The 25,443-nt window shown below is 34.1% G+C and overlaps 1 protein-coding gene across 7 annotated transcripts in view; it reads left to right on the top strand.

Annotated features, from left to right (window-relative positions):
- Nucleotides 1-25,443, top strand: part of VTI1A (vesicle transport through interaction with t-SNAREs 1A) — a 447,185-nt gene that overhangs the window by 272,686 nt on the left and 149,056 nt on the right. For 5 of the 7 annotated variants that reach the window (XM_001368344.4, XM_007479003.3, XM_007479002.3 and 2 more), the window contains 2 exons: nucleotides 6,891-6,961; nucleotides 7,688-7,749. In XM_001368344.4, the coding sequence (XP_001368381.1) occupies nucleotides 6,891-6,961; nucleotides 7,688-7,749 (133 nt within the window). Of the gene's footprint in view, nucleotides 1-6,890; nucleotides 6,962-7,687; nucleotides 7,761-25,443 lie in introns of all 7 variants that reach the window. The other 2 variants (XM_016432630.2, XM_016432626.2) reach the window with 1 other exon arrangement.

The raw sequence follows: 25,443 nt of genomic DNA, 5'->3' as shown, positions 1-25,443 counted from the left end.
TACTGGAATTAAGAAAGATTCCAAAGGAATCCTGTAGACTGAGGAGAGGCCAGGAGGTAAAGCTAGGGAGAGAGAGCATTCTAGGTATTGACAGCCCCTGAAAATGCCCCAGGAGTCAAGAGACAGAATATTCTGTTCATGGAACAGCAAGGAAACCAGTGTTACTGGATCAAAGAGTACATGGTTGGGTGTAAAGTATAAGACTAGAAAGGTAGGATAAAATAATAAACATTTATATAGCACCTACTATCACCAACAGTGTGCTAAACACCTAAGTATGCTCTATTTATTTTTAAACCTTAAGTTCTTTAATTTAAAATAGTATCCCTGTAAAGCTAGGTATTTTTTAAAAATTTAAGGATTTGATGCTGCATTTCCAATACCAAATATTTAATGATTCTACTGGAGAAGCCAAGTAAAAGGAATAAATATAGAAAGCACCATTTTTTACTAGAATTAGTATTTAATGTTCAGACCAAAATCCAGAATTCAAGATTTCATCATTGAGTTTTTTCCATCTCTGTACTTTTAGCTCAAGAAGGACCAGAGTGTAGTCAAGTGTTTATTTTCTAAAGAACCATAAAATCCATGATTTCTTAAATTATTTTTCCATGAACTACATAGTTACTGTCACTCTAAAATTGTTCTTTAAAATGAAGGTGTAGGTTCTGAATAGGTATAGACCAATGGTTTTAGCCAGAAGTCTCTTCTCTTGATGTTAGTGATTCTTTGCAAACTGAAAGACTGCCACAGTCATAATTATATGCTTTTGTCCTTCATTTTTATTGCCACTTTGATGATTCTAGGAAAAAATTAATAGAATAAACCCCAAGTTCCTAATGTTGTTAACTTAGAATACCCCTACCTTGCCCAAGATATCTTCTTGTATTAAAAGGCAGAAAAATCATCTCCCTAATCTATTTTTTACTTTGGCACATAGCATGAAAAACCACTCATAACATTCTATGTGTGCATATTTTCCATTCTATAAAGGTGAGTGTTTCTCATATATTTATACCTGGAATTTTCTTTATTAGAACATTAAAATTTTAAAGCAGTATGGCAGGAATGAAACTGGAATGCTGTACCCAATAAATCCATTAAATTTGAGTGCCAGCTCTGAGATACATATATTTCTGTTAATGGCTTATTTTTTGCCAGTTGGTTGGATGATATCCCCTAAAGTGTCTAGCCAGACTACTTAGATCCATAAAATTCCTTAGAAGAGCAGGGAACAGGTATGAGCATCCCCTATGGAGAAAGAGCCAGTCATCCCTGCCAGTTACTCCCTGATTGTGACCCATAGGGCAGCCAAGCCAGCTTAGTTAAAGCAGCAAGGGATGGTAAGGGAGAGACATGGTGACACATGCCAGGCAAGTCACAATGCTCCTACCACCTTAATCACTACATCCTCTCAGATCCAGATGGAGGTAGCCCAGAACCCTGAACTTGGGAATAGACACTTATTATATTCCACCCACTCAGACCATTCACCCTACTTCCTTTCAACTCCCTGGTCCAAGGCAAGCCACTGAAGCCATTATGTAGGGAATTAATTCTTATAGAGACATATCCTGGCAAATACTTAAGGTACTTAGCCTGGGCCTCCTCAGCAGCCACAGCTATGGAAGACCCCGAAAAGAAAATCACCACCAAAGTCCTTCACATTGCCTAGTGGTTCAGCATTAGAAATGCATATGGTTTTATCAATGTCAATAAGTTTTTAAAGATGCATTTCCATTTTCCTCACCTACACACACTAAGGTACCTTAGGATTTTATCTCATTTGTGGTTTCAGTCTCCTATAGGGGTTCCCTCTCATCATCCTGTCCCCAGCCAGTAAAATATGAGACCCAGGAGAGCAGGAACTATCTTGCATTTCTCTTTGTATTCACTCTGTTTTAGCACAGTGTTTTGCTCATAATAAGTATTTGGGAAAGACCTTCTGATTCATTCATTTATTCCATATAAATTCCCTCCAGCTTTTCGAACTCTTTTATCAGACAGAGATCAGCCTTGTTCATAAAATGAATCTATAGAGTAAACAGCATTAATAGTTACTGGTAACTTATTGGAGTTCTCTACAGTCCAAATGTTAGTTAGCATTACTACCCTCACCATAGTTACATTGTGGGAGTAGAGAGGGAGAATGGCATAGTATATTGAGTTTTGAAAGAAGAAAAATGAGCCAAGAACAGGACTTGGAGAAGCTATCTACCTTTTAGAGTCAGTAAAAAAAAAATGACTGGGCACTGAATTCAATTCAATTTAAGAAGAATTTATTAAGTGCCTATTGTTTACCAGACACCAGAGATGAAAAAGAGAAAACTACAACAGTCCCTGCCCTTGAAAATTAAGAGATCTGAGTACCATGTTTACTGTGTGATCCTGAACAAGTCATTTAACCTCTATCACCTTTACTATCTTTAATTTGTAAAAAAGAGAACGAAGTAACTCTAGCCCTTACCTTCCAGGGTCTCTGTGAGAATACAATTAAATAATGTAGTGTGATAAAGTATTTTTAAAACCTTAAAGCTCTATTATTGTGATGGATAATCGCTTTTTCATAAACCCATTTATCTTTTTATATTACTTGAAGATAGCAATCCATTCCAATTCTTCCCAGATAGATGGTGTTTGAGCAATAGCCAGAAAATGAAATCCCTGGATCTTCTTTTACAATATAAGATATTTTGAACTTCATTAGAGAAAAAAATTACTGTATAAATTATAGCATTTTAAAATTAAATTATTAGGATAGTGATTTTATTTACTTTAATAATGCCCATGGAAGCTATCACTATCCTAATGATCATAGTTATGATACGTCTTGTTAAAAAAAGTGTGCATTATAAATGATGATTGAGCATAACAATAATCTAGATTATGGTTTATTGTGGAAAGAGAGATAAAAACTCATATTCCTATTTCTCTATCATCTATAACATGTACCATTGTATAGCTTCTGCACTGAGAAACCACATATCTTACCACATTTCACCTTGGGGGAAGCATTGTATACAGCTAAAAATAGCTGCAAGTCATCTGAGAGAAGATACCACAATAGGAATGCCAATTTGTGGTCACGGAACTGAAGACATACTTCCCATTTCTTCACTCACTTAGAATGTGTCTGAGGTACAAATTCTGCTGTAGTTTTTGATATTTAACTATATGCAGGATATCACCTTTCACCAACCAAAAATAAAAGCCCCCAAAATCAATAATGGTACTACCTTTCCATTGTATCATATTTTATAGCTTTCAAAACATCTTCACTTACATTTCATCATTTATCACAACAGGCCTGTGAAGTAGGAAAGACTTTATTATTTTTTTTTCACAAAAGAAAAAAAACTGAGGCCTAGAAGATATATGTGACTTAGCAAATATTATACAGCTGGTAATTGTAGAGAGCTAGAATTTGAACTCGAGTCTTCTATTGTTCCTGAGATTTTTCTACCAGATGAGAGACTTTAATTCTGAAAATATTTGTCATTATATATCAATTATTCTAAGCCATTATTTGGAGTGATTTTTAAATAGCTTCATTCAAACTCTTCAATGCCAGTATAGCAGTGTTTGTTTGTTTTTTTTAATATTTCAATTCTTTTTTTTTTTTTGCTAAAAGAATCTTTGATTTTCTTTGAAAATCACATGTCAGTGTCAACAGTGTCAGACTTGGTAGTTGTGGTTTAGTGAATGTTATATGGTATTTGTAGTCTGTACTTTAATGGCCAAAACTATTAATAATTTTAAACACTTTAAGAATTTGAATAAGATATACTAAAGTATTAGGTGAGGAGGAAGATTGAATAGTTCTGTCTCCAAACCCAGGTTTTTTATTTTTTTTTACCATTGTATAAATATGTAAACTGTAGACATCAGTATAGTTTATGAGAAAAAGCAAATGGCACCAAAAATATGGCTAATATGACCTTCCAAGACTCAGGAAGTATGAGAAACCATGAGCTTAGCTACCAATTTTATGCAAAGTAAGCCAAGCATTGAAATTATAAATTGAAATCTGTTCTAATTTATAAGAAGGATAAAAGGAAAGAAAATAAGTTCAATTACTAGAGCAAGGTAGCACCCCAGTCAATGACAGAAAGAGAATGAGTCAGATAATCATTTCTCCATCATTTGAATGATGATGAATATTTGTCAGCTCAAGAAATTCCCAATGGTCACTACAGGCTGAGTAAAATTTGTTCAATTCTAAAAGGAAAATTAGATTGATGGAGTCACAGTGAGTGAAATACTCATTAATACTCAGTAATATGCCTATTTCAAAGTGTACTCTACATCTCCCATAGTTTATAAATTATCCATTTCATTTTTTTAATGTCCTTAAGCTAGAAGCACTGAAGCTACCCTTAGAATCAGCTATGGAGCCAAAGTAGGCAAAGCTAAGGGGTCAGCAATTTCTCCCTATCAGTTGCAGCAGAAGCAAAAGCTTGAAGAAAGCTACACTGTCAGTGAGCTATAGCTACTGAAAAGTCCAGGTTGATATACGTAGAAAGAGTAGCTATCTGTCTTGCTGTTTCTCACTATAGATATAAACATAGATATACACATATAGAAAGAGAGAAATATCCCATTTAGATTAATTTCATTCATCTTAACCTATATATGTGTGTGAGTATGTAGGCATATGGATGGATAGATAAAGAAAAATTCAGATCAGCCTATATGCAGGGTTGACTTATTCCTGAAGATATACATAATACTTCACACTCTTACTCTAAAGATCAAGAAAAAAATTTTTTAAATTTGGTACCTATTAAGTACAGTATTTTAAAACTGGGTTCTTGAGTTATACAGGAAAACAATAAGGTAAACACTATGTTCTAAAATTAGATTTGTTTTATTTCAAATCATGAAAATGGTAAATATTACATTTTTCTATAATCTTTAGATCAAATAACTTTTAAGGTCCCTTTCAGCATTTTTGTTTGGTGTTTCCCTTTCCTATGCACCAAAAGCCATGTCCCTTAAATTGTTTGGGACAAGAGACCTCAGTTTTACCTTTTATTGCCTTTTAGGATAGGGAATGTATAAAATTGTTTTAAGATCCACGAGTACTTGGGATTTGCTACCCAGGCCAAAAATTCAAATTCCACTGCAAACATTCTTTCCCTACTATTTTACATTTTAATTGCCAAAATGGTCTTTTACCATTTAGATTCAATTAAACAGAAATTTCTCTTCTCACCAGATATGTGCAGAATACTCTAATCAGCACCAGGGAGATGCACAGTATAGATAAGACCTACCCCCTATCTTCATAAATCATAGTCTATCAAAGAGAATAAGACACAAACAGATATTCATAATACATAATATTATATAAGTGATACATTGGAGAAATGTTACATGAGATCCAAGGTGGAAGTGGGGAGGTTATTTCTGATTGGAGAGATCACTTAAAGTTCTAAGAAGTCAGGGATGGCTCTGAACTCCAAAGGCCAGATAAGATATTATGGGTTGGAAGAAGTAAGAGAAGGAAAAGAATTGTGGGAGACAATGTACCAGACATGGGGATAGGAGGCATTGAAGTGAGAAAGCCTATACTGAAGTGTACAGAATATAAACTGTTTGAAATAAGTTGGGATGGCTGTGGTAGTAGAATATTAGGCAAAGGAGTTTGAACTTTGCCTAGCAAGAGAGATCCAGGGAAGGTTCTTAAGCAGAAGAATTATTTGACTCTTTATTCATAAGGGTGATTTGCAGCAGCATAAAATATGAAATAATGGTTAAAGACATCTTAGGAGGCCACTGAATAGGACAGGCAGATGGTATTTGGGCCCTGTGTTTGGGTGGCAAGAATACAGATTCAATAGATATTACAGAGGCAGAAATTTAAAGCTGATTTTGGAGAGGAAAACAAAAAGTTAAAGGTTGCACTGAGGTTTCTAAGATGAAAATCAGGATAAATGATGGGTGCCATTGACAAAAACTGTAAATTCAGAAAGGGTTAGGAGTAAATATCACAAGTCTGTTGTTTTTTCTTTTTTAAACCCTTATCTTCTGTCTTAGAATCAATATTTGGTATTGGTTCTAAGGCAGAAGAGCAGTAAGGCCTGGACAATGGGGATTAAGTGACTTGCCCAGGGTCACACAGCTAGTAAGTCTCTGAAATCAGATTTGAACCCAGGACCTCCCTTCCATGGGCCTGACTCTCAATCCATTGAGCCAGCCAGTTGCCCCCTCACAAGTCTGGTTTTAAACACACCTAATCTGAGGTGTAAAATCTAGGTGAATATGTCTTAAGGCAGTGGGTGATAGAAATTGGGGGCTTAGAATTTGAAAAGTTAGGGCTTTCTATCTAGATTTGTAAATCATTTCTCTAAGAAATTATCATTGAAGTTATAGAATTGAATGAAATTGCTAAGAGAAAAAGTATTGAGAAGAAAAATGACCCAAGAACAAAACTTGGGAACGCTATATACCTTTTAGAGTCAGTAAAAAAGACAAGGGGATGATAAATTCAGTTCAATTTAACAAGTATTTATTAATTACCTACTATTTGCTAGTCATCAGAGATAAAAAGACAAAACTACAACAGTCTCTGTCTTATGGAATTTACATTCTACTGGAATTAAAAAAAATAGGATACCCTAATATTTCTGAAACCAAGGAAGAAGGAGAGATAAAGGATAATTTGCTCAACATTTGTCTAATGATACAGTAAATCACATTTAAAATATTTACTAGGAAAAAAACAATATTTTATTTTTCAGTTATGTGAATCAAAATGTTCCATTGTTAACCTAATGTGGCAGTGCTTTCTGAAGTTAGTTCTGCAGTCATTTTAATTTGACATTTTGAAGGTTGCTTACATGCCTAAGGATTTTCTTTCATTATTTAAACTTCTGTTTATAATGCAGAGCAAATTGGCCAGGAGATGTTGGAAAACCTCAATCATGACAGAGAGAAGATACAACGTGCTCGGGAAAGGGTGAGTTGAGTTTATTATATGTAGCCTTTTTACAAATTCAGTAATGCATGACCTAGTATACAGAAGTCTCAAGAAAAATGGCATCCCAATAACTGGCCACATGATTCTGAGCAGAGATGAGTATTTGAGGAAAGAAGAAAACAATTAAGGATTTCTTCTTTTAGTTCTTCACCTTGGAACACCCCAAGTGAACTTATTAATATAGCACTTTATTTACTTTGAGAAAGCAGACCTTTGAAGGAGATTATAGGAGTGCTTTATGTCCATCGCAATATTCATTGTATTTAAAAATATAAAATTAAACAAAGAACTGATAAAATGTTTAATCTCATTTTCCTTTTATTACCACTTATGTTTTGTGAATTTGCACATTTATAAATTGAAAAATAATGACCAGGTGTATATTAAAATTTATTTGTCAGCCTGTGAGACGTTTTTGACTAGTCGAAGTTCATGTATACCATCTTTTAATGTGTTTCATGTATCCATCTTTCAATGTTCTTGGGATTTTCTATCAAATGCAGTTCTCTAAACCAAAGATTTTTAAGAGTTCATTTAGGTGTCATTGTTAATGTTTGGCTGGGTTTTTTTAGTTGGTAGTTTCTTAGTATCATTACGTATTTTTTATGATTTGTTTTCTCAATGTAAAATAAAATTATTGATTATAAACTTTAAAACAATGCAGCTGTATGAAACCTTGTTTTTAATACATACTTATTCTCTTAGCTTCGAGAAACGGATGCTAACTTGGGGAAAAGTTCTCGGATCTTGACAGGAATGTTGCGAAGGTAAGAGCAAGGTAGGGATCAGCCTCTTTTTTATTCCATGTTTTTACCTAATTTCAATTTGGCATTTTACAGGTGTACACATTACTAATCTTGCTATCCTGTGTCATGACCTTTTTGAAATGAGAGAATGTAGATATTCACTTTTGTTTGGATACACTGAGTAAATCAGATTAAAGATTTTCAGGGGCCATAGCAGGGTGGGACTTACCTCTAGCTATGGGGAAAAATTTTGAAGCTTAGACATAAAGTATTTCTTCACAACCTGAAATAGGTTCCATTGAAGAAATAACCTGATTTCATTGCCTATTTTGGTAGTTTCCTTTTTATATAGAAACTATGGCTTGACATCATCAGGGACATAACCAAGTACTAAATTGAGGTGTGTGTGTGTGTGTGTGTGTGTGTTTTTAATTTAGAGAAAGTCTATGAAAATATTCACCTCTTAATGTATGTATATGTATATGCATGTGTGTGTATGTATGTGTGTATATGTACATAGGTATACATGCATACATATATGCATGTATATATGTGTGGTATGTTTTTTTAAACCCGAGCTCTTCAGTTATAGACACTAGCAAATGCATTTCAGATCTTTATGTGTTTCTTACTTACCTGTATTTGATGTAAAATCTACTGGAAATGTAGGGAAGTGAATAAAAGATATTGTTCTGCATCTAAAAATGATGTTTTGTTTTTACCTAGAATATCTGTATCAGTCTTAAAATTTAATCAGTTATTTCCTTGAAAATATTTGGCAAGGGATCTTTTCTCTTTCAAAATCTAGTAAGAAAGATATTTTCATCATTAACTACTTTAACTCACACTACCTCTACATTTTTACTCTACATTAACTCAATCCTTATTTTCTCTCCAGTTGGAATGGGGGTGGGATATACTTACTTAGGAATTGTACCTGTATAAACAAAATTAATAGGGACTTTAAATGAAACTGCCTAAAGAGTTGGTCCTGTAAAAGCAGCGCTTTTGAAATGTCCAAAGTCCTCACTGATCACATATTCATTTTAAAATAATTTGTCAAAACTGGTTTAGCTAAGTTATTCATTTATCACTAGCAAGACTATAACAGCAAATCAAACTGAATAATTTTTGGCTTCAAGGCTGGTGTTCTCCCTCTATAAGCCTAATCAAAATCATTTCTTCTGTTCCTTGTATATTCTGCCAGCAAATGTTGACCTGACTCCATACTGAGTCTCCATTTCACAGCTTTTTCACAATCTCAACTCTGAACTGTACCCTACCAAATTCTCTGATTAAGAGTAATATGTAAATAACACAAGCTAAATTCAAAATCCACAGAGAAAGGAAGTGGCAATTGAAAGAGATGCTTCAGTGCCCATAGACAATAATAATAAAAATACCAACCCTCCATTGCTCCCCCAGCAAGGCCCCTGCGATATGAGCTGTAACAAATATTCTGCATATGTCTCCATTTTGTCAAATCTCATTAAAGGGGCCTCCTGCTTTATGTCAATTGAGCTGTCTAGAAATCATTCATCATTTTAGTGTAAAAAAATCATGCAGTTATTTAAATAATATCATATTAATGTTAAAGTTCAGCTGTCATTTAATGGTATGGCTTAATCAGACATAGCATTTAGGAAAAACAGTTTTTCCAGGCTTTCAGGTTGGCAGTTTCAAATAAGGATTTATGGGCTTCTAAACCAATGTGTTTTTTCCCTGTTTATGCTTGATGCACCTCACCCTTTTTTGCAGGACACGATAAACCATTATTTGCAAGGAAATAAATGATCTCTCCATATTGTGTTTGAATATATTTGCAAGTGATTTGGAGAGGGTGAAACCACAAACAAATATTGTAACCTTTGCCTGAGCTTGCTCCTGGGGAAACACATTTAAGTATCACTGTTTCAGAAATCTAAAGAAGAAAATCACTGGTGAAATATGCTTGGGGTTCTTTTTGCAGACAAATGCAGTCAATCACTGAGTCATGCCTTTTGGGATATCTTTGAGGAATGAGCATTAAAAAAAAAATCTCTTTGTGAATCACTGTGCTAGATTTGAACAGAGAAAGTTCTGGTTTCCAACTGTGTAGTTTTTCATCCTATACATTGTATAGGATGCTATAAGGTATAGCAATTTGTTTAATACTGAATTTACCAGGTCCATTAAATCAATGCAGTTGTCTGGATGACCAGGTCTTTGGAGACCAAGTATATACTATGTTATTCTTGGCCTTTCTTTTCTTTTCTTTTCTTTTTTGATTATTATTATTATTACTGTCCTACATGATATAAATTTTCTGTAGGGCACAAGAAAGCAAAACCATTCCCAGACTCACTTTCTGTTCCCTGTGTGGAAATGTAGGTTCAAATTCCATTCCTTTGGAAGTCAAGATTGTTTTATTCATTGCTCTATAATACCCAGTGCCTATAACAATGTCTAACACATAGTAGGCACTTAATAAATGTTTGTTGATTAATTGATTCTGACAGTCACAGTCATATATTTGTAGAAAAGCATCAGAGTGTTTTAAGTGAATTGTTTGGGTTCATCTAGCTAGTCAGAGGTAGTTTTTCTAACTCCAAGACCAACACTATCGAGGATGCCACCCTCCCTCTCTAATCACAGATCCTTAACGTATTGTATGGCATGTCTTTTAAACCTCTTGGAGCCTCACTTTCCTCATCTATAAAAAAGATTGTAATACCTGTCCTTCCTAAATCATAGAGTGATTATAAATTGTAGGATATTTTTAAGATGTAAAATGTTTATATTTTTATTGTTATTGTTACATTGTTTATATATGATATAGGCCTTATGAATTCATCTGTGTTATTCAGAATTAGATTTTAAAATAATGTACTCCTAAATATATTAAACATTTTTATCACTGGGAAATTCAGTTATTCAGATGTTAATTGATAAGAAAATATTTTTTTTTAATTAGACTACCATCATATATTAAATCAGCATACTCTAACTTGGACAATCCATTTATTTTGGTCACTTTAACAATAGAAATGATTAGATTGTATCTATGAAAATCTATTATGAAGACAATTAAAATGAATGTTTCAGATGATCCAGTCCAGCTGGGTATCTGTCCATGTTGCCATCTGCAAGTTGACTTAAACTGAAAGAAAAAATAAGGATTAAGCTTACTTAAGCTTATAGAGTCCATTAGTCAAGTAATATCATAGACCCATACTATGGGCTGTATGCTTTTTAAAATCTGTTAGCATTAACCTTTAATGAATATGAAAATTCTTTTGGTTGTCATCCCAGAATTCTGAAGGCAACTATTTAAGAAACAATCAAGCATGCTACTATTCAGATGAATTCCTGCAAATAATTTAAAAGCAGACAACAATGAGCATTTATTAAGCACTTACTATGTATCAGGCACTATGCCCAAAAAAGGATGCCATGAATGGGTAGAAAACATAGTACAAGTCAATAGCAAGTCAAAGACTTTAGAAAACAAATTCAAGATGATGACCTGGTTTCATTTCATGAAATGAGAGAATTATTAAATGGACTGAAATTAAAACAAAAATTAGGGAAAAAAGAAAGGTTCAATACTTTTAACAGAATAAACATCTCTACCCAAATACTAGGTACTTTGTGTAGCTGCTAAATGAAAACAAAGGTGGAAATTGGCCTGTTGAAGATTATAATGGGAAAACTTTACATGAAAATAAATATATAGTTTTGTTTTGTTTTTTTTACAAAATAATCTTTCTTCCTCTTTGACATAAAATGGAGAGGTGCCTAGGGACAAGCTTTTCATTTCCTGGCTGGATAGACAGAGTTTTAAATATAATATTCAAATAATAATAAAAATGGTCATGAAACAAATGACTATTCAGGTTCTAAGGATATTGCGTCTCAAAAAATGTATTTCCACAGACAGTCATGGAAATTGATTAATGTAATTGAATGTCTTCAAGTGACACTTGTGTGACTTATGGGCCCAAACATTGCTCTTCCTTAATAAAAATATTTTTCTATGGAGATTGTTCTTGATTACCATATGGCTGGGGAGCTCCACATTATATATATTAGTGCTTTGCAACCATTGAGAATATTAAAAAAAAATTCCCAAGATTTTTGATGAGGGAAAAAAAAGCAAAGAAATTGTGATTATTATTATCCTTCCTCACAATTAGCAAATTTAGTTTTAAAAGATTACATTTTTCTCAGGGTAATAATGATTAAGAACCAAAGCAATTTGCCAAATTCATCACCATAAATTTGGAAGGAAATAGTATGTGGTCATGTTAGTTGGTATGTTGTATGTGCAGGCAAAGGACTAAGGAAATTGTGGATAATAGGCAAAAAAAAATGTATTCGTAGTAAGATGATCTCAGCATTAAATCACTTCTTATTTTCCCCACGCAAACTTTACCTGCCCAACCATTTCTGCAAATTGAAAAAGATAAGAAAGACATTTCATTTAAATATGTGAATCTTGCTTATCCATCTAGATAATAGCATACAGCAACTTGGTTAGTTAAGATTGTTGTAATGCATTGGACACATGCATTTGACATAACTTGTGCAATCTAAATTCCTCTAATGCTCTATAATGCATATGTTTTTCTTGGACCTACTTTCTGAAACATTTGGGAGACTAATTGGTAGCTGTCATTGTAATCACATTTTCCTTGTTTTGGAAAGTCAGTCTATCGCTCTGTTAAAGAGATGGGTAAAACATCTGGATACCTTAAATATACTTTAATAGAGATTCCTCAGGTTAAATATTCATTAATAAAAATTCCAACCAGAGAACTTACAAGCTATAAAATTTTTTTAAAATAAAGTGGGGGGGGCGGTGAATTATATTGAAGAAAATATGTGCCTGCTACTAAAGAAAAAAATAATTATCACTCTTCCATTGTCCTTTTCTTACCATTTCATTTAAGAAACATTTTATTACATTTTTAATTGCTCTTATGCCATCTGAGAATTCAACAGCAAAGAGTTTCCAAGTCTTCTAAGAGAAATGTCCTTGAAAATTCTGTTACTATCTCCACATGCTGAAAAGCATAGATTGTCTCACAGAATCTTATCTTTATATTTTTTCTTTGTGTATCATATTATTTTTCCTAGTTCCATATTTGCTATTTGAATATGGATCCTGACATATCCCTAGCCTAAGGAGCTCTTTTATGTCTACACTAAGTTTAGTATTAATATGTTGAACCTCTAGGAACAGAGTACTGCTCTTAAGATTTTCTAGTTTCCCCAAGAAGGCAAAAACTAGCCCTGGTTGGAAATATACAGCAAGTTAAAGCTCCCATGCTTAACACAATTGCATTGTGCTCATGAATAGCCCTAGCAAGATAAGACCAAAGTTCATCTGTCAGAGCTCAGGAAATCCTGAGTGGAGTCCAAGTCCTCATAGAAGGTAAATAAGAATGATGCTCCAGTAGCAGAAGGCATGGTGTAGAAAAGGTATGAAGGCTTTGGGGCCCAGCAAGATAAAGGAAAGCAGGGCCTGATCCCAGTTCCTGCCTCTGACACATACTAGCCTGGTGATCACAAGCAAATCAATTAAATTTTCTGACCCTCCCCAGGCACTTTTCTAAAACTATGAATTGCAGAGATTAGCAATGCTAATCTGCATTAGTAGCAAGAGCTCCTTTACTAAGAATTCCTAACACTCAGGAAATTACAAGTCTACACCAGAAAAAAAAAATTAAATCCTCTGTTTAGCTTCAGCACCTAAAAACTATGTTTACATAATTCTCTCTCTCATTCTCTCTCTCTTTCATTCTCTCTTTCTCTCTCCCCCTCTTTTTAAATGAAAACCCTTACCTTCTGTCTTAGAACAAATAAGGCAGAAGAGCAGTAAGGGCTAGGCAATGAGGGTTAAGTGACTTGCCCAAGGTCACACAGCCAGGAAGTGTCTGAGGCCAGATTTGATCCTAGGACCTCCCATCTGTAGGCCTGGCTCTAAATCCACTGAGCCACCAGTTTCTCCCATGATTCCCTTTCTAAAGAATGACAATATCTTAATAATTTTATGATCTTTGTCAATCATTCAGGCAATCCCACAAATGCTTATTAAACACCTATCATGTGCTGGACATTCATCTAAGCCCTGGTGTCACAAAGAAAAGAATAAAAGTATTAATTCTCAAGGAGCTTAAATTTATCATTATGTTCCTCTTTGGGCATGGGAGGACCATATCTTAGAATAGTAGGAAAGTCCTACTGATTTTATATAAGTAAATCAATATTGTCACTACAGTATGATTAACCACACAGCCCAATGTTACTATTCTCAAATGCTCTTTCTCTTTACAAAATTTCTCTAGATCAGCAGTTTTCAAAGTATGGTCTGGTGATACCTGGGAATACCTAAGACCTTTCTAGGATTCTATGAAGTCAAAATCTATTTTTATAATACTACTAAGGTATTTTCATTTCTAATATAGTAAATACCAGAAGACATAACCCACATAAACAAAAACTCTTTGGGAGACTTCAATATATATATATATATTTTTTTAATGGAAAGAGGGCCCAACACCAAAAATTTTGAGAATTGAAGGATGTTTTACTGGGTAATCTTTAAAAGCCCTTTCTACTTTCATAGTCTCTGATTCAAACTATAATTTTTTTAGCATCATCTCCAATGTCTCCCTTATTCCCTATATCTAATAGTAAATGATTTCCAAAATCTTGTAATAACTATGTCTGCCATATTTCTCAAATTCATTGTTTCCTTTTTTCATTCCTACTGCCATCCTCTTTGCTTAAGAATTTCATTATCTTATACCTTGACCAAAGTCATTACTAGTGGTGTCAGACCTAAGAACTAAAATTGGGTTTTTCCACTCCAATTTCAGTACCTTTGTATCATATGATTTGAAGGAGTTCTTTAAATTTTGTACATACTGTTTTGCCTAAAATATGTAAGCTCCTTAAGGACAGGGACTTTTTCCTTCTTTATATCTGTGTCCCCAGCACCTGGCATATATAGTAAATGTTTCTTGTTGTTGAATGAATTTGTTAGAAAACATGGAATATATACCACTGAGAAAAAAAATAGTCCCATTGGAGATTCCATAGGCTTCCATAATTTCAAAAGGTTCCTGTTAGGATATTCTGTTATATGGTTAATCCTAAATCATCCTCAGTTTCTGATAAAATAATTACATGAACACATCAGGAACTTGTGCAGAAATTCTATCCATTAACACAGTGAAAACCATCCATAATTATTATCAAAGATAGTTGCCTGTGGTTCAATGGGAATTAACGACTTGTCCATGATCACTCAGCTATTAAGTCAGAGGTGAATTTTGAACTTAGGTCTTCTTGACTTCCAAGTCTAGAAAACTACCCTCTACAATATTCTGCCTTTTGAATTTTAATTATTCAAAATAAAATAATTTCTAAGCTATTAGATTTTTCTAATTTAATAATTACATAAAACCTCAGAACAAGTTACTTAGTGGTGAGTTATTTCTGCTCCTCATTACTTGATCACTGTTAAAAAATATGATTTTAATTTTCTTTGGTATTAGATGCAGTTCAACTTAATTCTTTACTTTTCTCCCTTTTAGGTTTCTTCTCTTTTTTTCCCCTCTCTATAACCAATGTCATTCTTCAATACAGACAGGAATATGAATGGTGTACTTTCCCTTTACCGTCAATATAGCCTTTGAATATAGTCTTGAGCTATTAACTGGAAGTAAGGGGGCCCAGGGCGCCTTGCTTGTAAACAAGCAATGGAGCCTTTGGGCCCCCTTGTAAATGGCTATTTATTAACATATACCATCACCAAACAACATTTTACAATTCCAGGCCACAGCACTATTAGCCCACTGTCTGCCCCATTGTTGGTGGTGAGAGGCCTTCAGCCATCTGTTTCAGTTAATGATATAATCAGTAAACAATATCTGTACTTTCTAAATTGGGTTGTGAGGCCTGCCCTAGTCACAAATCACTCCCTCTTTCCCCTACCACCACCATCACCATATTTTCTGTTTGAAGGCTCAGACTGTAAATTAGCGTATTCACCCATCAGCCTAGGCTCAGTTTTAAAAGACTTGCTGTGTTGTAAGACGGTACAAAGCAAGCTCAGTAACAGCTCCTGCACGATGCAGGTGGTCGAGCTAGTCACTCCCCAGATCAAAAGTCAAACAACTGTGAATCTTCCTTTGAAAGTGCAATGACCGACACAAGGCAAGGCTTATCTCCACCACCGAGAAAGAGTCACAGATAGACATCAGAGACGTATGAGGACAAAAGAGGGTTTCATCATGTACTGTGGGCTTCTCAGAAGGCGTCTCTTGGATATATAGTCCATTTTTTTCTGGCAAATTAAAATGCTGTCCTACATATTATGCAACAGCTCAACTACTATGTTACATAGTTGCCCTTAAAGCAACTATAGAATTAAAAATCTTTAGGACAGGAAATGGCCTTTTTTTTTCAAGGTGGTATTTTATTTTTTAGCAGCAATGAAGAACACTTCTATTTATACCCCAGTCGGGGTTTTGTGGGAGAATATACAAATAAGGGCTGGAAATTGTAATTTTCCAAAAGGGTTTTCTAGAGATAGCCCAAGTTAAAAAAACAATTTGGCACATATATTGAAAGTTTATTATCTAGACATTGAAGAAGGCTTCATTTCTTTCTTGCACACAAACTTTAGATTAAACTGATATATGTAATGTCTATATTTGTAATTCAATTATTTCCTTGCTAAAAATGCTTCTTGATGTACACCTACTCATTGCCGGTGTATTATCAACAAACCGGGAAGGAAAAGAAGGAATATGGAGATAAAATCTTATTGTGGAAAATATTGAACCTGAGGGTATTTTTTAAAAATCTTGACAAATAAGGTCTATTTTTAAATGATCAAAGCACATAAATAAAATTAGGTGAAACTTTAAAATAAGAAAGTAGTACCTTTAATAGGAAAATAAAATAGAACATCATCTGAAATCATGGTTCTAAACATTCACCAAAAGCTGATTACTCCAAACACAGGATTAAACAGTTTTCAAAAGAAAAAATTTAAATTATTCATAACCACATTAAAGAGTGCTCCAAAACCCTAATAAGAGAAATCCAAATAAATACAACAGTGGAGTTTTTACCTTATGCCCTGCAAATTATCAAAAATGACAAAACATTAGCAGTTGTTGATTTTGAAGGGGTTATGGAATCAGAAGCCTACTAATACATTGTTGGTGGAACTGTCTATTTTGGAAAGCAGTTTGGAATTTTACAAATACAGTGACTAACTTGTCAATACACTTTGAACCAATAACTCCATTATTGGGCTTATACCCCACAAGGAAGTCATCAATAAAAAGAAAGTTCATGTATACTAAAATATTTATAGCAACATTTCTTGGGATACCAAAGAATTGGAAACAAAATAGATATCCATTAATTAGGGAATAACTAAGTAATTGTGTTACATGAATGTAATGGAACATTATTGTGCTGTAAGAAAGAAGCCTTGAAAAATCCACATGAATTGATGAAGAATGAAGAAAACAAAGTCAAGAAAACAATATACACAGTAACTACACCAATGTAAAAGGAAAGAACAATGATATACCAAAAAATCAAGAATGAATGTAGCATTTTTAGAAAGATCAAGCAGGAATTAAATGAAGAAATACAATGAAAAACTAAGAAATAAATCTCCTTTGTAGAAGTGGGAAGTTCACAGTGTTAGACATTACATGTGTTTTCTGACTTTTTCAGTGAATCAATTAGTTGTACTATTTTGGTTTTACTCTCTGAAAATACAATGTTTTTATATCAGATGGTTCCCTAGGAAGAGTTGGGAAAAGGATACTTGGTATAATTATGATGGTGTAAGAAATAATACCTCAAGAAGATTTTATTTTTAATAGATTTACACTCACCCAAATTCAATAATATTCCTTTCAAAAATATAAACAAAGACTATGATTTCTAAAATAGTGTTTTAGGATTCTTACTCCCTATTATTAGTCCACTTTTCCACTTACCCTCCAGGCACAATGAACATTGTAGATGACCATTTTTTTTTGTCTGACATGTTTACCCGTATTTTTAAAAATTCACAAATCATCTAAAGGTAATGGATCAGACTCCCCAAGTATATTCAGTTAGGCCTGAAAAAATTGCATTAACTGTTTCAAACCATTAAAATACTGGTTGACATTTTCCCCAGTTCATTTCTGGAATCATCTAGTCTTTTCCAATATGCTGTCATCAAAAGCTACAGTTTATTCCTATTATTTGAAGCTCAACCAGCTCCATTATAAATATGCCAGTGCTATGGATGAGAACTCCCATAAGAACTGGGGATTTTCCACAAAAAGTCCAGTTACCCAATCATCAGAGCTGATATTTATCATTAAATATTTATTGAATATCTACTCTACTTAAGGTGCTGAGGTGAAAAGTATAAACCCTCATGGAACTTACATTCTATTTGGAAAGACAAAATGTAAACATCTAAATAATAATAACAAAGAAGGATATGCTACTCTCTTTGAATGATGAGTGATAACAGTGAGTGTTGGGCTTTTGTTTTCATTTTTATAGTTCATTTTATTTACTTGTTTTGTTTTTACATAATGCTTAGAGATGACACCCTTTTTTTAGAGAATTCTCTTATACCAAAATAAAAATGTTAACTAAAATTAATATTACGGTGACCTCATCTGAAAGTTTTTAGAACATTTCACTCTTTATCTCTATTTTTTTTTAATTAACAGAAATCTATTTTCTCTTCTATCTACCTTCCTCTCCATTGGGATGGGGGTCGAGTGGGGATGGGATGAGATTTTTTTAAAGTAAATTTCTTCTAACAAATATTCAATCATGTAAAACAAATTCCCTCAATATACACAAATATATATCTATATCTATATCTATATATATATGTCTCATTTCACACCCTAAATCTAACACCTCTTTGTTTCATTATTAGTCCTTTGGAATCATGAATAATCATTGTATGGATCATAGTTCTTACAGCTTTCAAAATTCTTTATTTTTACAGTGTTGCTTTTGTATATACTGTTCTCTGGGTTCTACTCATTTCACTTTTCATTAGTTCATCAAAGTCTTTCTGTATCTTTTTAAAATCTATTACCTCATTTCTTTGAAGTATTCTTATTATATTCATGTGCCACAGCTTATTTAGCCTTTCTTCAACTGAAGACTATCCTCTTAGCTTCCAGTACATTGCCATGACAAAAAAAGAAATTTAAAAAGAGGAAAAGATACATTATATACAAAAATAATTCAACAATGACTGGTGTGAGAAAGAAGTACAAAGAAAAGTATAGGATAAGGAAGATGTTTTTCTTAGAGGAGATGGAACTTGACCTCAACATTTAATTAAGCCTGTGACTAAGTTCCAACAATTTTTAACCAACATAAAGTAAAAGTTATTTTCCATTTCTTTATAGCTTCCAACTCATGCTTCACGGAAAGAAGGGTGGTATCAGATGCAACTCCCTGAGCCTGACTGTTCTCTGGGAAGATTAGGAAAGAAAACCTGAGAGCTAGTTTAGCACCCATTCTGAATTCAGGAAAGAACTATATAGACTAAAGTCAACTTATTGAATTATATTCTCATAATGAGTAGAGTGTCGTTATATATCATTCCTTCCTTTTCATTAAGCAAAACGTATATGGAAGACTTTTGAGAGATGAAAGTTAAAATTTAAATCAAGGACAGCTATGTAACATAGTAGTTAGAGCACAGGGACCACAGGCAGAGAGACCTGGGTTCAAATATAGCCTCAAACAGTTCCTATCTCTGTGACCTTAAGCTAGTAACTTAACCTTGCTTGTCTAACCCTTGCTGTAATGACAGTAAGATAAAAGGCAAGGATTTTTTAAAAAATTCAGTCACCAAAAATAATAGGTTAAGTCAAAAATAGTTTTCATAGTGAAGAATATAATAGCGAAAAGCCTCTCATGTTTAGAAAAATGCTAAGAATTTTCTTAACTAGGTTTATATTACATGTCTATAAAAGTCTGAACCTTTGTTTTTGTATTGCATGGGAATTGCTTATATCCTTAATTGAAATCCACAATTGCATTTTCGATTGTGCACATGTCAAAAAGATGCAGATTGACATTCACATCCTTTTATTGCCACAGAATATTCAATTAAAAGGTATAGCATTTTAAAATATTGAAATTTTCCTTATCATCTAAAGAATTATTTCTCATCACATAAACTCCTTCCAGATAGAAATTTAGTTAGCAGAAAACTTGCCTAACCAATAAAGCAAAGCCTTCGTTTTCTATTCTGTATGCATGATCTGAAGCTATAGCCTTTTAGGTCTTTTAATCTGTTTGTTCAAGGCCAAGCTATTTGTATGGATAATTTTTTTAGCTTCTGTATAGAGAAAAAAGAACATTTTATTTATTCACTGGGTTTTTTATGTGGCTTCAAATTGCATAGATATTTTCAAGCTCATGGAAGTGGAGGAGATAAAAGGTCCGTTATTTTATAAACCTTTATTGTAGGCTTTTCAAATATACCGTTTTCTCATGGCTAGAATTTTTTTAAATAAAACATTACTTCACTATTATAATTGGAGCTTGATGTGGGCACCTTTTTCTTTTCCTCTATTAGATGTTAAACTGTGTGTGTTTAAGATCATTTCTGTAACATGTTACCTTCTGGATTTTAATGATTTTCTTGCTGTGGAAATAGTTCTACCAGTCTTCGTTTTTAATGTCATGCAACTGCTACTTTAGTTTGACTTGGAGTGAAAAACATATTAAGGAACTAGCTTGATGAACAAAATTGGCATTTCAGAGGTCAAAAGGTGTATCTTACTTTGTAAATTCTGATTCTAAAGATTAATAAAAAAATAATATCTTCCTTATCAAGAACTTGTACTGAGCAGGTCAAAACTTAGGGAGGAGAAACCAATTTGAATTCTAATGCAACTGGCCTCCAACCAGCTTCTACTCAAGCATTAGCTACTGTTAGTTTTGTGAAGAAACAAGGCCATTGAACAGCTTTCCCTGGCTGGAGCATTCCCAAGCCATCACGGTCATCAGACAGGTGGGGAATAAATATTGTAAAATGATGGTACATCTGAAGAGCAAGCTTGAGATCCTCAGGACCCAATTTGGACTAGCTTCAATTGGAGCAAACAGGTGTTCCTGGGAGGAACAGTCTTCAGATGACTTGGGGAGGGGTCCCATTCTTTCACATACATAAAAAGTTACCCATTTCTCTCTGCCCTCAGAAACATTAGAATGAACTTTGGTGTTTTCCTTTAAAATGGAAAAAGGAGCAATCTGAAATATGACATTGAGTTAGGATGAGACCATCTTGCCATGGAGTATGCCTCTAAAATGTGGTTTCTTGAAGATAAATACTCACGTTTGTTTATTTTTTATCATTGGCGTTTTGGTGAAAGCTCGATGAATTGTTCCCACCCTCACCCCCAACACTCCCCCTACAGTGGCTGCAACCTGCTAGATGGAATACTCACTTGCTACTTATGTGTAACTGTCTAAAAAATGAAATCAAGTCTGGCTCTCCCATGGGTTGTTGCAGAGAGGAGGTGGACCCAGGTGTCCTTCCTTTAGGATTAAGAGGGGAAAAAACCCATCTTTCTGATGTCACCAAAAGAAAATAAATACCTACTGTGAGCTGGTTATCTTTCTGACTGGTTTACTGTGTAAATAATGGGCCAGAAGAACTGTATCTGTAGCTCAACCCTTGAGCCTCTGTACCTAGGTGGTCTTGTTTTAACTGTTACTATTTAATTATTGATGATTTACTGAAGCTCAACATGGAAGCCTTAGGGAAAAATGAAATCCCACATGCCAGTATCCTTAGATGCATCTTCTTTGAGGTCTAAGTGTCCCTCTAAGTGGTATAGTGAAATAAAATTGAGGGGGTCATTCTGAATACCCCATGGGAAAGTCAGTCACCAGATCTGTACTTGTTGATAGATTGGGCTGATATATCTGTAAGGCAGAGTATATTCACCTACAGTTTGTAGCATGTTACATCTGATACAAACTTCTCCACATGTATATAAAGTGCTTCTAATTTTTCCTATGCTCCTTATTCCCTTTTTCTTCCATTTTCCCTACTGTTCCTTGTATAAGAAGAGATCCTGGATTCAATATGCCTAAATTCAAGTACCACCTCCACCATTTAACATTTATAGGTAACCTTAACCCATTTTTCTCATTTCTAAGAGGAAAATAATACACTGGCCAACTCATGGGGCTATTATGATATGATAAATAAGAAAATGTGTGAATTTAAACCATTATAACCATAATGTATTATAGAAATAGGAGATTATTATTTTTATTGTTTGAAAAAACAATCTATTTCTAGCAGTGAAAATTTTTTTCATTAAGATTTTATTCACTCTCATCCTCAAATTTATATTTCTCTGTGAAGATGCAGATCAGGAAAAGTATGGTGAGATATCAGGAAACCTATCATTCTTCCCCATCTCTAAATATCTGTTATTAATCTTGTTAAATTTGTGCTTCACCATAGAATGCTGGAACCATTAGTTACAGCAGAGAGAAATTTTGAATTCTGTGGATAAGTTCACTTACCTTGGCAATATACTTTCCATAGATGTCCACATTGATGATGAGGTTAATGCATGCATTGCCAGAACTAGCTCAATGCTTGAGAGGCTCCAATAATGTGGGAGAAAAGAGGTATTTGACTGCCTACCAAACTAAAGGTCTACAGAGCCATTGTGCTGACCTCATTGTTGTATGCCTGTGAAACCTGGATGGCATATCAGAGCAATGCCAGAAAATTGAATTACTTCCATTTGAATTGTCTTAGGAAGATCATTTAGCAAGGTGAGGTGCTGGACACTGAGGACAAGGTCCTGTCTGACTCTGAACTGCTAAGCATTCAAACTTTACTGCAGAGAACACAACTCTATTGGACTGGCTATACTGTTCAAATGCCAAATGTATGTTTTTCTAACAGTCCATTTTATGGAGAAGTCATACAAGGCAAGTACTCAGAAAGAAGTCAGAAGAAATGATACAAGGACATTCTAAAGGTCTCTCTGAAGAACTTTGGTATCTGAAACATGGGAGATACTGGCACAGGACCTTTCAGCATGGCATGCTTCCATCAAAAAGGGCACTGTACACTGAGAAAAGCAGAATTTTAATAGCTCAAAAAAAACCCCATGAAATGTCCAGATTTAGAGACACTCCATCCCAAATGACCATGAAGTCTATTTATATTATTGGTCTGAGCAGCCACAATGGAACACAGTATACATTGACCCAGACATAGTGATGTCATTTTGATCCTCTTCAAGTACAAAGGGCAACAACCAACCATCATGGAATATAAGATTCCTTGGAGCTAAAAAACCCCAAGGAAGCCAATGTCAAAATGAAAATGGTGATAGAAATGCTTCTATATACTTAGTTGGAAAAAAATCACTTCTCATCTAACCTTTTTATTTAAAGATAAGGAAAATGATAACCATAAATATTGTGATATGTACCTGGTTGTATGTACCCAACTCCCAACTTTGTATCTATCCAGCATACTTGTCATTCTTTGCATTTAAACAGACCAAGAAAGTCTAACACACTTAGCAGTACTGGATCTTAAATTGTACTATGAAGCAGTGGTCATCAAAATAATATGGTATTGGCTAAAAGACAGAAGGGAGGATCAGTGGAATAGACTTGGGATAAGTGACCTCAGCAAGACAGACTATGACAAGCCCAGAGATCACAGCTTTTGGGACCAAAATCCACTATTTGACAAAAACTGCTGAGAAAATTGGAAGAGAGTATGGGAGAGATTAGGTCTAAATCAATATCTCACATACTACAGCAAGATAAATTCAGAATGGGTAAATGACTTAAATATAAAGAAGGAAACTGTAAGTAAATTAGGTGAATATAGAATAGTATACCTGTCAGATCTATAGGAAAGGAAAGAATTTAAGACCAGGCAAGAAATAGAGAATATTACAAAATATAAAATGAATAATTTTGATTACATTAAATTAAAAAGGGGTTGTACAAACAAAACCAATGTAACCAAAATTAGAAGGGAAGCAAAAAATTGGGAAAAAATATAACAAAAACCTCTGACAAAGGTCTAATTTCTCAAATTTATAAGGAGATAAATTAGTTGTACAAAAAATCAAACCATTCCCTAGTTGATAAATGGGCAAGGGACATCATTAGGCAGTTTTCAGATGAAAAAATAAAATCTATCAATAAGCACATGAAAAAATATTATAAATCTCTTATAATTAAAGAAATGCAAATCAAAATAACTCTGAGTTACTACCTCACACCTAGCAGGTTGGCTAATATGGAAAAGTAAAGCAAAGGAAAGTAATAAATTTTGGAGGGGATGTGGCAAAACTGGGACTAATACATTGCTGGTGGAGTTGTGAACTGATCCAACCATTTTGGAAGACAAGTTGGAATTGTGGCCAAAGGGCTTTAAATGACTGCCTGTCCTTTGATACAGCCATACCACTGCTGGGTTTTACCCCCAAAGAGCTAATAAGGAAAAATACATGCACAAAAATATTCATAGCCATGCTCTTTGTGGTGGTAAAAAAATGGGAAAATGAGGGATGGGGGTCCATCAGTTGCAGAATGACTGAACAAATCATGGTATCTGATGGTGATGGAATATTACTATGCTAAAAGGAATAATGAATTGGAGAAATTCCATGAGACCTGGAATGACCTCCAGGAACTGATTCATAGTGAAAAGAACAGAACCAGGAGAACTTTGTACACAGAGAGTGGTACACTGTGGCACAATTGAATGTAATGGACTTCTCTACTAGCAGCAATGCAATGATCCAGGACAATTAGGAGGGACTTATGAGAAAGAACACTATCCACATCTAGAGAAAGAACTGTGGAAGTAGAAACACAGAAGAAAGACATTTCCCTGATCACATGGTTCAATGGGGATATGATTCAGGATGTAGACTCTAAATGATCACTCTATTGCAAATAATAATATGGAAATAGGTCTTGATCAATGATACTTGTAAAATCCAGTTGAATTGCTATAGGAGCGAAGAGGAGGAGAGGAGGGGAGGAGGGAAAGAGCATGACTCATATAACCATGGAAAAATATTCTAAATTAATTATTTAAATTTAAAAATATTTTTTAAAATAATGATGATAATCTGTAAATTAAAAAAAAAAGAAAAAAGAAAGTCTAACCCAAAGGAATGAATCCCTATAATTTGAGTCCCAGCCCCAGTGGTCTTTAGGGAAAATCATGCTCACAGAAATCACCAGTAACCTCTTAATTGTCAAATTCAGTAGCTTCTTTTCAGTTTTCATTTTTCTTGGCCCTTTCACCAATATATCATTTTATGTTACTCTCTTCTTGACTTGACTTCCCTGTCTCTGTTCTTTCCTAGTTCACATTCTACCTGTCTGCTTGATCTTCACTGGTTTTTCCTCCTCTGGTTCTCTTAGGTGTGAACATCTGCTTAGACCTTTACTTAAATTGTTCCCTTTTCTAATTCTATGCTCTTCTAATTGTCAATCTAAAGCACTTCTCTTCAGTTATCATTTCTATCTACAGATGACTCTGAAATCCATATCCCAGCCCTGTCCTTTTTCTACATGTAGTTTTATATTTCCAGTTACCAGCTGAATATCTCTGCTTGCATGCACTTCACCACAGTTTTAACTCATCCA

The sequence above is a fragment of the Monodelphis domestica genome, chromosome 1 (assembly GCF_027887165.1).
Source record: "Monodelphis domestica isolate mMonDom1 chromosome 1, mMonDom1.pri, whole genome shotgun sequence".
Taxonomy (NCBI): domain Eukaryota; kingdom Metazoa; phylum Chordata; class Mammalia; order Didelphimorphia; family Didelphidae; genus Monodelphis; species Monodelphis domestica.
The sequence above is the reverse complement of the archived record's forward strand: the minus strand, read 5'-3'. Positions and strand labels throughout refer to the sequence as shown.